We start from the raw sequence: 15,571 nt of genomic DNA, 5'->3' as shown, positions 1-15,571 counted from the left end.
CTTTAACATCATTAACTGCTAGTTCCATGTAAAGATTAAAAAGTAACGGAGATAGGGAACATCCTTGTCGGACTCCCTTTCTTATTAGGGCTTCTTTCTTATGTTCTTCAATTGTTATTGTTGCTGTTTGGTTCCTGTACACGTTAGCAATTGTTCTTCTATCTCTGTATTTGAACCCTAATTTTTTTAAAATGCTGAACATTTTATTCCAGTCTACGTTATCGAAAGCCTTTTCTAGGTCTATAAACACCAAGTATGTTGGTTTGTTTTTCTTTAATCTTCCTTCTGCTATTAATCTGAGGCCTAAAATTGCTTCCCTTGTCCCTATACTTTTCCTGAAACCAAATTGGTCTTCTCCTAACACTTCTTCCACTCTCCTCTCAATTCTTCTGTATAAAATTCTAGTTAAGATTTTTGATGCATGACTAGTTAAACTAATTGTTCTGTATTCTTCACATTTATCTGCCCCTGCTTTCTTTGGTATCATAACTATAACACTTTTTTTGAAGTCTGACGGAAATTCCCCATTTTCATAAATATTACACACCAGTTTGTATAATCTATCAATCGCTTCCTCACCTGCACTGCGCAGTAATTCTACAGGTATTCCGTCTATTCCAGGAGCCTTTCTGCCATTTAAATCTTTTAATGCTCTCTTAAATTCAGATCTCAGTATTGTTTCTCCCATTTCATCCTCCTCAACTTCCTCTTCTTCCTCTATAACACCATTTTCTAATTCATTTCCTCCGTATAATTCTTCAATATATTCCACCCATCTATCGACTTTACCTTTCGTATTATATATTGGTGTACCATCTTTGTTTAACACATTATTACATTTTAATTTATGTACCCCAAAATTTTCCTTAACTTTCCTGTATGCTCCGTCTATTTTACCAATGTTCATTTCTCTTTCCACTTCTGAACACTTTTCTTTAATCCACTCTTCTTTCACCAGTTTGCACTTCCTGTTTATAGCATTTCTTAATTGCCGATAGTTCCTTTTACTTTCTTCATCACTAGCATTCTTATATTTTCTACGTTCATCCATCAGCTGCAATATATCGTCTGAAACCCAAGGTTTTCTACCAGTTCTCTTTATTCCGCCTAAGTTTGCTTCTGCTGATTTAAGAATTTCCTTTTTAACATTCTCCCATTCTTCTTCTACATTTTCTACCTTATCTTTTTTACTCAGACCTCTTGCGATGTCCTCCTCAAAAATCTTCTTTACCTCCTCTTCCTCAAGCTTCTCTAAATTCCACCGATTCATCTGACACCTTTTCTTCAGGTTTTTAAACCCCAATCTACATTTCATTATCACCAAATTATGGTCGCTATCAATGTCTGCTCCAGGGTAAGTTTTGCAGTCAACGAGTTGATTTCTAAATCTTTGCTTAACCATGATATAATCTATCTGATACCTTGCAGTATCGCCTGGCTTTTTCCAAGTGTATATTCTTCTATTATGATTTTTAAATTGGGTGTTGGCAATTACTAAATTATACTTCGTGCAAAACTCTATAAGTCGGTCCCCTCTTTCATTCCTTTTGCCCAGCCCGTATTCACCCACTATATTTCCTTCCTTGCCTTCTCCAATGCTTGCATTCCAATCTCCAACTATTATTAAATTTTCATTTCCTTTTACGTGTTTAATTGCTTCATCAATCTCTTCGTATACACACTCTACCTCATCATCATCATGGGCGCTTGTAGGCATATAGACGTTAACAATCGTTGTCGGTTTAGGTTTTGATTTTATCCTTATTACAATGATTCTATCGCTATGCGTTTTGAAATACTCCACTCTCCTCCCTATCTTCTTGTTCATCACGAAACCTACTCCTGCCTGCTCATTATTTGACGCTGAGTTAATTACTCTAAAGTCATCTGACCAAAAGTCGCCTTCCTCTTCCCACCGAACCTCACTAATTCCTACTATATCCACATTTGTCCTACCCATTTCCCTTTTTAAATTTTCTAGCCTACCAACCTTTTTTAAGCTTCTAACATTCCACGCTCCGACTCGTAGAATGTTATTTTTTAATTTTCTGGTGACCCCTTCCTTAGTAGTCCTCACCCGGAGATCCGAACGGGGGACTATTTTACCTCCGGAATATTTTACCAGGAAAGGCGCCTCCATTATTGCTATGTGAAAATGCAGAGAGCCACATCTTCTTGGAAAAAAGCAGCTGTAGTTTTCCATTGCTTTCAGCTGCGCAGTACTCAGAGGACTGAGTGATGTTGATACGGCCGTTTAAGTCGTCCTGACTCACGCCCCTAACAACTACTGAAAGAGCTGCTGCCCTCTTTCAGGAATCATTCCTTAGTCTGGCTCTCAACAGATACCTCTCCGATATGGTTGCACCTTCGGTCCAGCTACTCTGTATCCCTGAGCACTCAAGCCCCCTCACCAACGGCAAGGTCTCATGATTCATAGAGGAGGATGATATATATATATATATATATATATAGCCCCTGTTTCCCATGATATATGCTTGTAAAACTTAAAAAACTGGAAATAGTTTTTTAGTAATTATATGTGGGCTCTTGCTCTGAGTTGTAGCTATCCACAACTTATAACATATTTTTCAAATGCTTAACATGTTTAGAATCGAGTGAATGCTCGAATGGTGTGGTGCTCTTCAAGAGTTTTTACATTCTGGTCTATAGTCACGGCTATCATCATAAATTCTAATAGCTCTAGAAGTACTCCTATCTGTAATTTTGCTGAACTAGGCATTACAAGAATATTAATACCAAATTGAAAGTCAAATCTACATCAATTAAGTGTATGGCTTACGCTGATCGAACTTCATAGTTCCAGATATAAAAATCTATGGGGTACTACTTTACTTGCGTGAGAGGATAAGTTTTTGTAGATCCTGCCAGATTAGACAATGACATTAAATTTAGTAAAACACATAATAACTGTCTGAAGAAGTCAATATTGACAGAGACAATAACAATTGATGTAGAAAATGACATTAAATTTAGTAAAAGAACTTCTAGGTTAATTATTTATTTATTTGTATATTTATATACAAATAAATATCAGTGTTTCTCAACCTTTCAGTATTTGCAACCCAATTTTCAATCATAATTTTCATCACTCCCTTCTCTTATACAATAACAATATATACAACAATAATATATTTTGAGTATCTTGACGCTTAAACTGCACTACGATCTTAATTATAAACCTTACAAATTACCAAGAGTAAGTAAATTTATTGATAGCTGGCAACACTGATTCGCTGTATTGACAAAACCAGAATCGATGCCTCTCTACTGCTCTCTGTCTTACATCTGCCACATCAGACATTCTCACGACTTCACAAGAAACTCCGATTTGTCTTGAACATTCTGGAATGTCTGTGCGATGGTCTGCACAAACGTGTATAAGTGCTGCGCCTCGTTCAATTCCAGCCAGTCTCAGTCGAGTTGATCCTTCTATCGCTACTGAATTTATCATGAATGTGTATATTGTAATTTGCATATTAATTACAATTTACAGTATTATATATTCAGGGCAGTAGAGTTATACAGAATCGTGAATAAATTTTAAGTGAGCATACGACAATAGTGAAGCATCAACAGGTGCACAGATGAGCATGGTTCAAAAAATAAAATCAAGAAAATATTCTCAAGAATACTTAAATTTTGTATTTACCAGTACTAAAGTAAATGAAGAAGAAAGGCCCCTGTGTGTCATTTGCTTAAAAATTCGGGCAGCAGACAGCATGAAACCTAATAAACATTTGGACAATTGGAAACGCTTCATAGTGAGTATGTTAACAAACCCTGAGAATTCTTCAAATTAAAATTAAAATCACATGAAAAGCAAGCATAATTTAAAAAAACACTTTGTGAATGAAAAAGCTTTACTAGCCTCTTACAAAATTTCATATAAAATAGCCAGATGTAAAAAGGACTCACACCATTGGTGAAGAGCTTATTTTGTTAGCTGCAACTGAGATTGTAAAAACTATGTATGGAGATAATTTTGCCAAACAATTACAGTCCATACCTCTATCGAATAATATTGTTGCCTATCAAATTGGTGATGTAGCTGAAGATGTACAGAGCATCAGCTTTATGGGAAGTTGCATGACAAATTTTTTTCAATTCAGTCTGTTGAGGCAACAGATAGCAATAAAAATGCTCGTTTCATTGCCTTTGTTCGATTTTGTGATGTATGTCAGCAATAGAAGAACTACTTTTCTGTAAACCAATAGATCTCAAAGCAACAGCACTCGCATTATTTGCTATCTTAAATGATTTTACAAACAAGGCTAACATAGAGTGGAAAAATTGCATCAGAATATGCACTGAAGGTGCTCGTTCAATGTCTGGAAGATTCCAAAGTATACAAGCACTCGTGAAACAAAATTCTCCAGTGTGTCTGGACACACTGCATGATCCACAGAGAACCTCTGGCTTCCAGAGAAATGAGTTCTGGTCTGAATATTGTGGTAATGCCAATTGTAACCAAAGTAAATTAAATAAAAATGAGTCCCCTAAAATAAAAAAAATCTTTTTTTTTACTTTATAAAGACATGGGTGCAGTACATTCAGCGTTACTATTTTATTACAAGGCAAGATAGTTATCATGAGGAAAATTTTTGCAATGTATTTATGAATTAAGAGATGAAATCACCATTTTTCTAGAAGAGGAAAACTGACAAGCCTAAAAGTTTCGAGATTGTTTATTTATGATGGAATGAAGTTACTTGGTTGACATATTCGAGAAATTAAATACCTTGAACCTTCAACTCCAAGGAGAAAATACACACATATGTTGGATACAAGTGATAAAGTTAATGTTTTTGTAGAAGATTGGAATTGTGAAGCAGAAATTTAAAGCAAAAAATCTATAAATGTTTGCAAATGTGGATGAATATATCATAATTTACAAGGCTGAAGAACAGCATGTGAAAGTTGTTTTGTAACCATTGAAAATCATTTATCCATGATGGCAAAGAATTTCAACTACTATTTTCTTGCTGACAACTTGGTAGTAAGTTACGAGTGGATTATGGATCCATTTCAAAATATTAGATATAGTAGTTGTATGTGCTATACATACCACATATATCTGTACCGCTACAGATAAGTGGGGAAAGGTGGTAATCGATTACAAATTTATTAATTTTCTTTAATATCATTTAACAGAGTTTTATATTAATGGGCAGACTTAATTAAAATGTTTCCTTAAAGGAAATAAAGAATAGGTTATTCATTTTTACATGAGATAATACTGCTACATTCAATTTCAGCTAGGGAAACAACACCAGAACCTCCAGGAACACTATGTACAAACAATCACTAAAATTGTTTACTAAATTTTTAATCTAGAAATGATTTCTAAAATCATTCCTTTCTTGTGTTTCATAATTTATTTGATCATCCCAACTCCGTAGGGGAAAGACCTTGTGATGTTACCAGTTGCCACACCACCCCCTCTGTTCCAAGCCCTGAGGGGCTTTACCAAAGGTCGTCTTTAGACCATCTAACTGATTACATCTCACAGTCATCAGCCAGGCCTCGGTCAGGATGCCACTGATGTAAATGCCTCGGCAGACATTTGCATTAGTATAATACAAATCAAATTTTGCCTTCATGTAGGCCTCAAACGGACATCTTCACATCCAACTTAACATGATTCCCTTAAACTAACTGATCAAAACCGTGGAAGTGCAAGCCCCGAGCCTAGTCCAGATTTGACAGCACCATTTGTGACTGTGAATGCCTCAGAAAATGAACGAGTTTAAAGTTAAATCAGCGCTACACTCATACCAATAAAAATGATGCCTTATGCAACATACAAATTGAGACCAAAAACACAGAAACAGAAAAATCTAAAAAAGCTCCAGAAATGGCAGTGGAATTGTGTTATTATAAATTTTGAGGTTATTAATGAGTTTATGTTTTCTAAATTTTAGGTTTGTTATTTGTTTGATGTAATTACAGAATTGTGTATCAACCAATGATGCAGGATCCCACCAAAGTCCCAAAATCAACCATTGGTATTAGGTTTTTCTGTGTTTTGGTAGTTAAATTGTTATTATATATATAAATATACAAAAGAATTTTTCAATTCTACTTCTGTAAAATTATCAAACTTAAACTTAATCATACATTCCTGATAAAATTTATATAAAATTAATCTTCACAATTAGTTTGTTTTTTTATTGAATTCATTTATTTATAAATTTTATTAATTGAATGGCTTATGATAATAAAATAAACAATCTAAAACAAAAATTAAATTTTTAAATAATAGTACAAGATCCGACAGCTGATTTCTCCAGGTATCTGTTTTTTTTTAATGAACCAGATTTAAATGAATTATTAATGATAATTTAATACATTACTGCCGGGTTGCCTAGCAAAAATTAGCCGCAATTACCTTTAATTAAATATATTGTAATTAATTTATTTTAACGAATAGCAACTATACTTTTTTTAAGTAACTTAAACATCACTTCCAAGAAAATGATGTGAAGAATGTAAAAAAATATGGTTGCCAGTTCTCAGTCAGCCGCAACCTACAAGTTGCCAGGTGTAAACAGATATGTTATTGTTAATTATTTACGCTCATTATGTTTTTCAAGAAAATTATATAATAAATTGAAGTTTAATTTTTTCTGTAAACGATAACATATGGTTGCCTGTAAAAAAATGGCCGCAAGTAGTAGGCTGCCATTATTTCAACCAATTACTTTCAATCTGGATGAGTGTGAATGAAAAAGAAGGAATGTGCATGCTGCTTCATGTTGTAAACAAGAACACAGCGTGACTATCATGTAGAGAAGAAATTAAACTTTTTTACATTCTTTTTTCCATTTTTTTTTACATTCTTCACATCATTTTCTTTCAAATGATGTCTAATTCACTTAAAAAAAATATAGTTACAATTCATTAAAACAAATTAATTACAGTATATTTATTAAAGGTAATTGCGCCTAATTTTTGCGGTACTAATGTATTAAATTATCATTAATCATTCACTTAAATAGAGTTTCATTAAAATAACAGATACCTGCAGAAATCAGCTGCTGAATCTTAGACTATAAGCATAAAACAACCTTGTAATTAAAATAACTAAAAGGTGAAAATTCCACCTTACCATCAAATGAAATATATGCTCTCTAAATCTTTCAGTTTTTCAAACCATCAAGAGATTAAATATTATATTAAGTCAAAAATTAAAATGAGTAAATTAAAATCAGTTTTTTGAGTATACTGCTGACAAGCAAACAGTCATGGCTGTAATTCATTTTAATTTTTGACTTTATTTTAATCTCCTGATGATGGTTTGAAAAACCAAAAGATCTAGAGAACTTATATTTCATTTGCTGGTAAGGTGGATTTTTCAATTTTTAATTATTTTATTAAAGTATATCAACGGAAACCATGTTTATGAAATTTAATTTTGTAATTGTAAAACAATAGAAGTAATAAGCAAAATTTAAAACTGATTTTAAAAGATAATTACAGAATAAAAACGATACACAATAACAATTTATTTTGGGTTAGTACATTGAACAAATATAGTGAGAAAAGACAGCTTTCCTGAAAAACTGAGATTAATCAATCAAGGATGTTAAATTATAAAAACTAACAAGTGAAAAATTTTACAATTTCAATCAAGCAACATTAATTTAACACATAATAAAAAAGAGTTAAAAGAAATTTATAATGGAGATATAAAATTAATATAAAATATACAATTCTGTTCATTTAAATCATAATCAGAGAGATAGGGTCAGACATGGTCCAGATATACAGGTTGCACACAAAATGATCCAACATTTGGTTTTGTTAAAAAATATTTATTTCAATTACAATACAGAAAAGCAGAATAAAATGTGTTTACTATATATCTGGAGATCATGTTCTGCTTTTTTTTGTGTTGAAGAAGTTGCTAGATAAGATGGTGGTCATATTGTACATGCAATAGGCAGAACATAATCTCAACATATATAGTAAACATGTTGTATTTTATTTTCCTGTATTGTGATTCAAATAAATATTTTTTAACAAAAACAAATATTGGATCATTTCGTGCACCACCCTGTAAATGAAAATCTGGATAATCCAGAAATGTCATATATTATTGAAATTACAAAAAGTGTGATAAGTAAAATGGGAAAACTTATTTGAAACCATTTCTACTCTACGTATTAATAATACAATCACATTTCACTTTTAAGAACAACTTTGAAGAAAAACAAACCAAACAAAATAGGAAATCGGCCAACTATTTTCTTTATGAAATATAGTAAAAGAAGTGAATCAAGATCTTAACTGTTTAAAAATTAAACTTACAAAAAAAAAATTATCAGAGGAAACAAAAATCCCCATCAAACTTGAGATGTAGGTGATAAGGAAGACACAAAAGAATAGTTATAAAATAATACTGACTTGTGAAATTTATTAAGAAACTATTGATATTGAGAATGATTCCAATAATAGTGACAAAGAATAATAACACTAGGCCCATGTGTGCTTTACTTTTCCCTTATTACATAACTTCACTAACTTTATGTGAGCATTATGCAAGTATAAAAAAGTGAGAAATCTTGCAGCAGTAAAAGTTATTAAAAAGCAGTGCAGAAAAAAATAGAAATTATTGCTTCAAATTAACTTTTCATATGTTAAAAAATAATTTTTAATAGAAAATTTAATACAGAGTTTTCATGCTTTAAAACATTTTGGGAAGTCATCTACTGTACAGAATACTAAGTTACAGTGCTTAATCTTTTATAACGAAAAATAAAAATATTCAAATACAAATCATGTACTTTGTAATCATTACAACCAATTTCAATGTTCTATTAGTTATTATTAATATAAATAACATGTTTGAATTATTGATATTCTATTGAATAATTACTTTTAATTTTTTATAAAAATCTTAGTTTTCATACCTTGAAGTCATTTTGTTATTATTATATCGATTACTTTCTAATGAACTACTTAATTATCACAGCCAAAATTTCTTAATCGTTTCAATTTCTTTCTTAACACGAACATGTCAGCAACAATTCTCTCCTAGAACAAAACAAAATCAACAAAAAATTATTATATTAAGGTAAGAAAATAACATTTTGATATTCCCACAAACAACATATGTGTTGTATATTGCATTAATATTAGTATATTGCATTCAATATAACTCATTAATTTTAATAAACAAGTAATCATAATTTTTATCACTGTCAGATTTCCTCTTTCAAGTTTAACAGGCTTGGGCCTTTAGTCAATGGTACTACCCTCTATCTCATTGTGCAATTAACAACAACTATCCCCATTATATTAATCACAATACATCTCTTCTCTAAACTCTCCTGTCAATATGCTAATCCAATTTACCTCCAATCTTTGTTATTCGTTATTTAAAAACCTGCTCAACATAACAAAAATCAAAGCAATTCATTTTCGTCAGTTAAAAAATAAAATCCAGAGCTTTTACTTGTATTTAAACATGTGTAAACAATACATATATAAACATTTGTATACAGTGTTAAGCTGCAGTATTTATTCTTTGAATAATAAATATTCATAAAATGAGATTTCCATAAAGAACACGTTTTTCTCATAAATATTTAAAGTAATTAACAATAATCTATTTCTAAAAAAAAAGAAAAAAACAATTACTAAATGGATGGCATTTACCATACAGATAACATCAGTAATTGAATTTCATTTGAGATCTGAATAAATGAGTTAATTATCTACATTTATAAGGAAGCCTATTAAATAATTGTAATTATCAGTTAAATAGCTACATTTTTTATAAATAACACAAATTTTTTTTTTTGTCTTCAGTCATTTGACTGGTTTGATGCAGCTCTCCAAGATTCCCTATCTAGTGCTAGTCGTTTCATTTCAGTATACCCTCTACATCCTACATCCCTAACAAAAAATTGTTATATATTATAAAAAAAATTAAATATTATTTAAAATTTCTAAGTTTTTAATAAATTCTCATGATTAAATAAGAAAAAAAACAACAAAACATTTAGTAAAACTTATGATTTTTTTAAGACTGGAGTCAATAAATAAGAATTAAAAATATTATTTATGATTAGGGAAAAATAGAAAGGTGTAATTTTTTTAAAATTAAAAGTTGGAAAATAGGTCTGTACACTCAAGTATAAATAAATACTTTATTCAAACCAAATTACAACTAAACTAATTCACATCAAGAACCGTAGATATGCTACTCCACAGTAAACAAAAAGGAACTGTTCTAGAATTTGCCTGCAAGAATTAAGGGGAACCATAAGAAAACCTTGGTCAGAGTGCCACTACCAAATAAACAGAATATTGAATAGAAAAGTCATAATAAATCATATAAATACATAAAAATAATAATTTTATTTAAACAACAGAAATGAAATTACAAAATAATAAATAAAATAGCAATTTTAAAGTCATTAATTGATAAATATCTGAGTATGTATTTAAGTATAGATTAAATGAGTGCATAAAATTGAGATTTATTTCATTAATATTAATACTATCAACTGAGTAAAACTAAGCAGAAGTAAATTATTATATTTATGTTTAAATTAATTGATCAAAAGATCTTTTAGATATACAGGCAGTTCATTAAAAACAGGACCTGAAGTAGAAATATTTCTACTTTGTTATAAAATGAAGTATTGTACTGAACATTTATACAATTATCAATGGATTTTGAATTTTGTTTATATATGTCATATGCCACTATAGTTCCAGAATTACACTTGAAATAAATCTGTTAAAGCCGAAAAATAATACTATACTTTAGCCAGAGCTAACTTCAGAGCTTTGTGATGACCAAGTTGCCATTTTTGAGAAACACAAAATTTTAACTTTATATTCTTTACAAATTTAAAAAGCTTTAATTTATATCTACAAAGAGTAATAATAATTAATTGATTCCATAGCAGTATGTTTAAATACATATTTTAGCAGTTACAGGCTAACACCACTTTAGAGTGTAACAAAGAATTCCGTAGTGCGAGAAAAACACCAAGCAAAACTTTGATTTGAACCCAAGACCTACTTGATGAAAGGCAAAGATACTACCATTCCGTAGTAAAAGAATTAAAATACTATGGTAAAAGAAGACAGGAAAATTAAAGTTGAAGTCTGTCTAAATGGCTTTCAACTTAAAAAAATATTTCATAGTTTAATATCATAAAGTTGTATAACACTATCATTCAATATCCGTTTAATTAAAATTTTACAGCAGATACATCTAAAATATATTAAAAGAGATATACAATAATGTTAATTAATTTCTTTAATTATCTGTAAAACTATTTTTACAGCTTTTAGCTATAATTAAATATTGCATTATATTTTATCATACACTCATATTACTGTAAATAATTACTCATTAGTGAAACTGCTTTCATTTTACCATAATATTTTGCATTTTAATTGATTTCTATACAAGAAAAAGTCTATTTATAAATAATAGTAAATTGATTATACATCATTTATATTAGATAATAAAAATGTGAAACATATCTGTTTAAATCAATAAACATTTTATTTTGGTATATGTATCTATATTGTTTGATTTTTATATGTAGACTGACTTGGTGATGCAACTGGAAGAGTTAGGGGTAACCCAACATACCTTTGATAAGTATTTCTTGAAAAATGATTCCTGAATAAATACCATGCTTACTTAGGATAATATATTGCATTGAATATACTGGTGTGTATCACAATTCTGAATTCTCCAATACTTATAACTAAAAATGATACCATTACTCTGTTCACTAAAGACTGTTAATGTCATTACCAAGAAAAATAACTTAACTCTTACTTAATGCTAAGTTCCTAGTCCTGTTTCAAGTTTAACTGATAGATATAAAAAAATTAAGAAAAAATTGAGTTGCTGATAAACCAGTGACTCCAAAGTGATGATTTGTTAAGATATAAAACAGTGGAATAACAGATATAAAACAATGGAATAACATGTGACAATCAGAAGAAAGTACTTACTATATACTACATTGCAATGAAAAATATTTTTAGAAGAAAATGTTTTTTGGTAAAATATGGATAAGTGAATAAAAATCAAATGCAACACTCGAACCACTTTCCAGTGATGAAGTAATTTATTATGCAGAAATATAACAGAAAAAGAAAATTAATTAACATCTATTGATTAATATGGAAATAACAGTGACATTTTGTATATTCCACAATGAAATTGTGGCACATATAGTGGATAACAGCTTTATAAGAAAATGGGGAATATTAAGAAAAGATGATGATACGCTTTATTAAACCATTTAGTCCAAAACAAATAAGCAATATAGGACAACAATACTTATCTAAGTATTGTCCTTCTTAGAACAGACGTGTTTACTCGTTTCATTGTCATAATTATCAAACAGAGCTGGTGTGATTGTAGTGCACCTGATCTTCAATCAGAGTTGTCACAAAAAACAAATAAATAGTAAAATTTTATGACAAATATTATAAACATTTTAAAATATATGCTGTGGTTTTTGGAAAATGTCATATCAAGCAACAGTATTTTTTTTATATATTTCATAATGCTGTCATATTTTATGAAAATTTTCACAAAAATTTAACCAAATAATTAACAAGTTATATAATTGAAACTTGTATTATATAATATTTAAATATGTTTTTTTATTAAAAGTACACTAAAATTAGCAAAATAGCTTGCTCTTACCAATTAGTTTATATATATTTTAAAGATTTTCTCAAATTTGAGATAGGAGAAATGGTCTAAGAGGAAAAAATAAAATAACTAGAGTAATTATGTTTTACCGGTGTTTTTTTTGTACAAACCAAAAGTAAGTTAGGAGTTCTGAATGAATGTACTTACTGCTAGGAGAGACATTCTGCTTGAAAATAAATAAGAGTAAACAAAAGTAATAAGTTATGATAGAAACAGTAATTAATTAAATTTTGTGAATATAATATAACAATAGTTACAGAATTTTGATACTTAAGAGAGTAAAATTACAAAGGACTAACAAAGTAATACCAACGATTACGAATTAAAGATCTAAGAATTAGAAAAAAAATTCTTGAAAATATTTCTACAGAATGTAGAAATTTTCATACAATTTCATTAAATTTATTGTAATGAAAAGAAAAAACAGAAAGAAAAAGAGTAAAGTTAAAATGAAAGAATAACATAACAGCTTTCAAATGAGTTATTACTGGAGAATGTTGAAAATTATACAGTTGAAAAAATTCACAATGAAGAAGTTTGTAGAAGATGAGAAAAAATTGTAGCAGAAAGAGGTTGGTGAGCTATGCATTAAGATGAATGTCTTAATAATATCTTAAACCTGGATAGGTTTGGTTAATTTGATTAGAGGGATCATACATACAAGGAAAAAACTATAGAGGAAACAAATATTAAAATATATAAAACAGATAAATGAGGATGTAGGATGTAGTAAGTATAGTGAGTTTAAAAGATTGGCACAGAACTGAAGGGAATGGAAAGTAGCATCGAACCACTCAACTGATAACATGAGACTATTGTGGTTGAAATAGTTTCTACTATTTCAACCAACTAACACATTGAAAAAACAACAATTATCAATAGGTTAGGTTTTCCAAATATACAACTGCTGGTTGGTCAGCTTGGTTAGGAGAGTTTCTTTTGCATATATATCTCTGCGTGTATGTGCGCGCACACATGTGTGTAAAAACCAGCAGAGAAAATCTTTAGTTCTTAATATAAAACTACTCTATTAATATAACAATAATTACTCTTTAAATGTTTATTGTTTTGTTTTACATAAAATGTGAATTAATTGTTCAACTTTAATAAAAATTAACTAGCCTACCTGTTTTAGTGTTTCAGTTTAGCTTGATTGTGAGAATACTTCCAATTAAAAAAAAGTAGCAGTTTAGTTTTTATAAAAATAAAAAATATATTTTTTTATAATGTACACATTTTTTTTATTAAACAATTTAAGTTTTTATTTATCAGTAATTATACTGTTTACAAGTATAAAAATTTCAATGTAATTATACTTCATTAAATTAAAAATATATAATTGATAATAACCCTTGACATTTATTTTTAGAAAAATATTCTATTAAACAAAAGAATTCATACTATTCCATTAATACATAATTAATTGTCAACTGATGCAAATATGTGATTTTGGGCCCATACACAACATATATTATTACAAAAACATCTCTGTTATTTTTTTACAGATATCTTTCTTCATGTAAATAATCAATTCATTAACTTTGTTAATTTGGCATATTCTATTTTTAAGTTAACAATTTTATACACTTTCTGTAGCCAATAATAAAAAAATAAAATAAAAAATATTACTCTTAACATTTATAGTGGTTTTTAAGTTATTGCAAACAACAAATATTTTCATTTGTGAAAGCATCTATTAATCAGTCAAATGTATATTAAAGCATGCACACATATATGTGTGTATGCTATTTTTAAATGTACTAATAGTATTTATATTCAACTGATATCATATTTCCTGTTCGTATACGGATTAATTTATTAAAATTTGATTTTCTGATTCATTTAATAATTAGACATTAATACTACAGAGTATAAGATTTACACAAACACACACACACATATATACAGTAAATAAAAACAAGGATATGCAGCAGGGTAATAAAACAAGAAATATATTTAAAGCTAACTTTTTAAGAAAACATGTTTAAAGTTCACAATTTTATCACTGGATAAATAGATATTCACTCATTCACACATTAAACCGAAGATATTAGGGTCTTTATCTACAATCTCCCACACACAAGTATTGACTGGCTTGCATTTACTTTTCCTCAACTGTGGTCTTATATCTAACCATAATTATGTTTATGTAGGTCTGAGTCATTATTATTTAATTTTTGAAAATTTTAGAGTGATATACTTTTCCTTTTTCTTTTTCCTGTTTAACCTCTGGGAATTACCATTCAGGTATTACTTCAGAGTATGAAATGTATGAGTGTAAATGAAGTGTAGTCTTGTCAGTCTCAGTTCGACCATTCCTGAGAAGTGTGGTTAACTGAAACCCAACCACCAAAGAAAACCGGTATCCATGATCTGGTATCCATATAAAAGGACCTTTATTAGGACTTGAACGGTGGAACTCTTGACTTCCAAATCAGCTGATTTGGGAAGACGCGTTTCACTAGACCAACTTGCTGGGTTTAGAGTAATATACTGGAACGGTTATTAATACCACCTAAATACTAAAAAAAAAACACCTAAGTTTATGAAAACATAAATCTAATTTTTCTTGGAAAACTATGACCTAATTAATGAACAAAAACCATAAAATTTTCATATGTACTTAAAAAAAAAACTATATGATAAAATATCACAAATGGATTGTAAAAAACCATGGGCGATTTTATTTTCACGAGATATGAATCAAAGAATCTATCTCAATTGTATGAACTGTAATGTTATGATAGGCCTCTGTAATGAGTTGTTATAACATTGAAATGTAATATAGGGTTACAGATCAAATGTTTTGAAAGAAAGCAACTCATTTCTCAGCAGATTCTTATTTGA

General features: G+C 29.3%; 1 protein-coding gene across 4 annotated transcripts in view; it reads right to left on the bottom strand.

Annotated features, from left to right (window-relative positions):
• The window catches only part of LOC142330599 (TATA-binding protein-associated factor 172-like), a 143,925-nt gene that overhangs the window by 93,590 nt on the left and 34,764 nt on the right, over window positions 1–15,571 (bottom strand). For all 4 annotated transcript variants that reach the window (XM_075375991.1, XM_075375994.1, XM_075375993.1 and 1 more), the window contains exon 2: window positions 8,934–9,057. In XM_075375991.1, coding sequence (XP_075232106.1) covers window positions 8,934–8,944 — 11 coding nt within the window. In that variant the 5' untranslated portion in view covers window positions 8,945–9,057. The remainder of the gene's footprint in view (window positions 1–8,933; window positions 9,058–15,571) is intronic.

The sequence above is a fragment of the Lycorma delicatula genome, chromosome 9, assembly GCF_047948215.1.
Source record: "Lycorma delicatula isolate Av1 chromosome 9, ASM4794821v1, whole genome shotgun sequence".
Classification (NCBI taxonomy): domain Eukaryota; kingdom Metazoa; phylum Arthropoda; class Insecta; order Hemiptera; family Fulgoridae; genus Lycorma; species Lycorma delicatula.
Note: the sequence above shows the minus strand (reverse complement) of the source record. Positions and strands in the feature narration are given on the sequence as shown.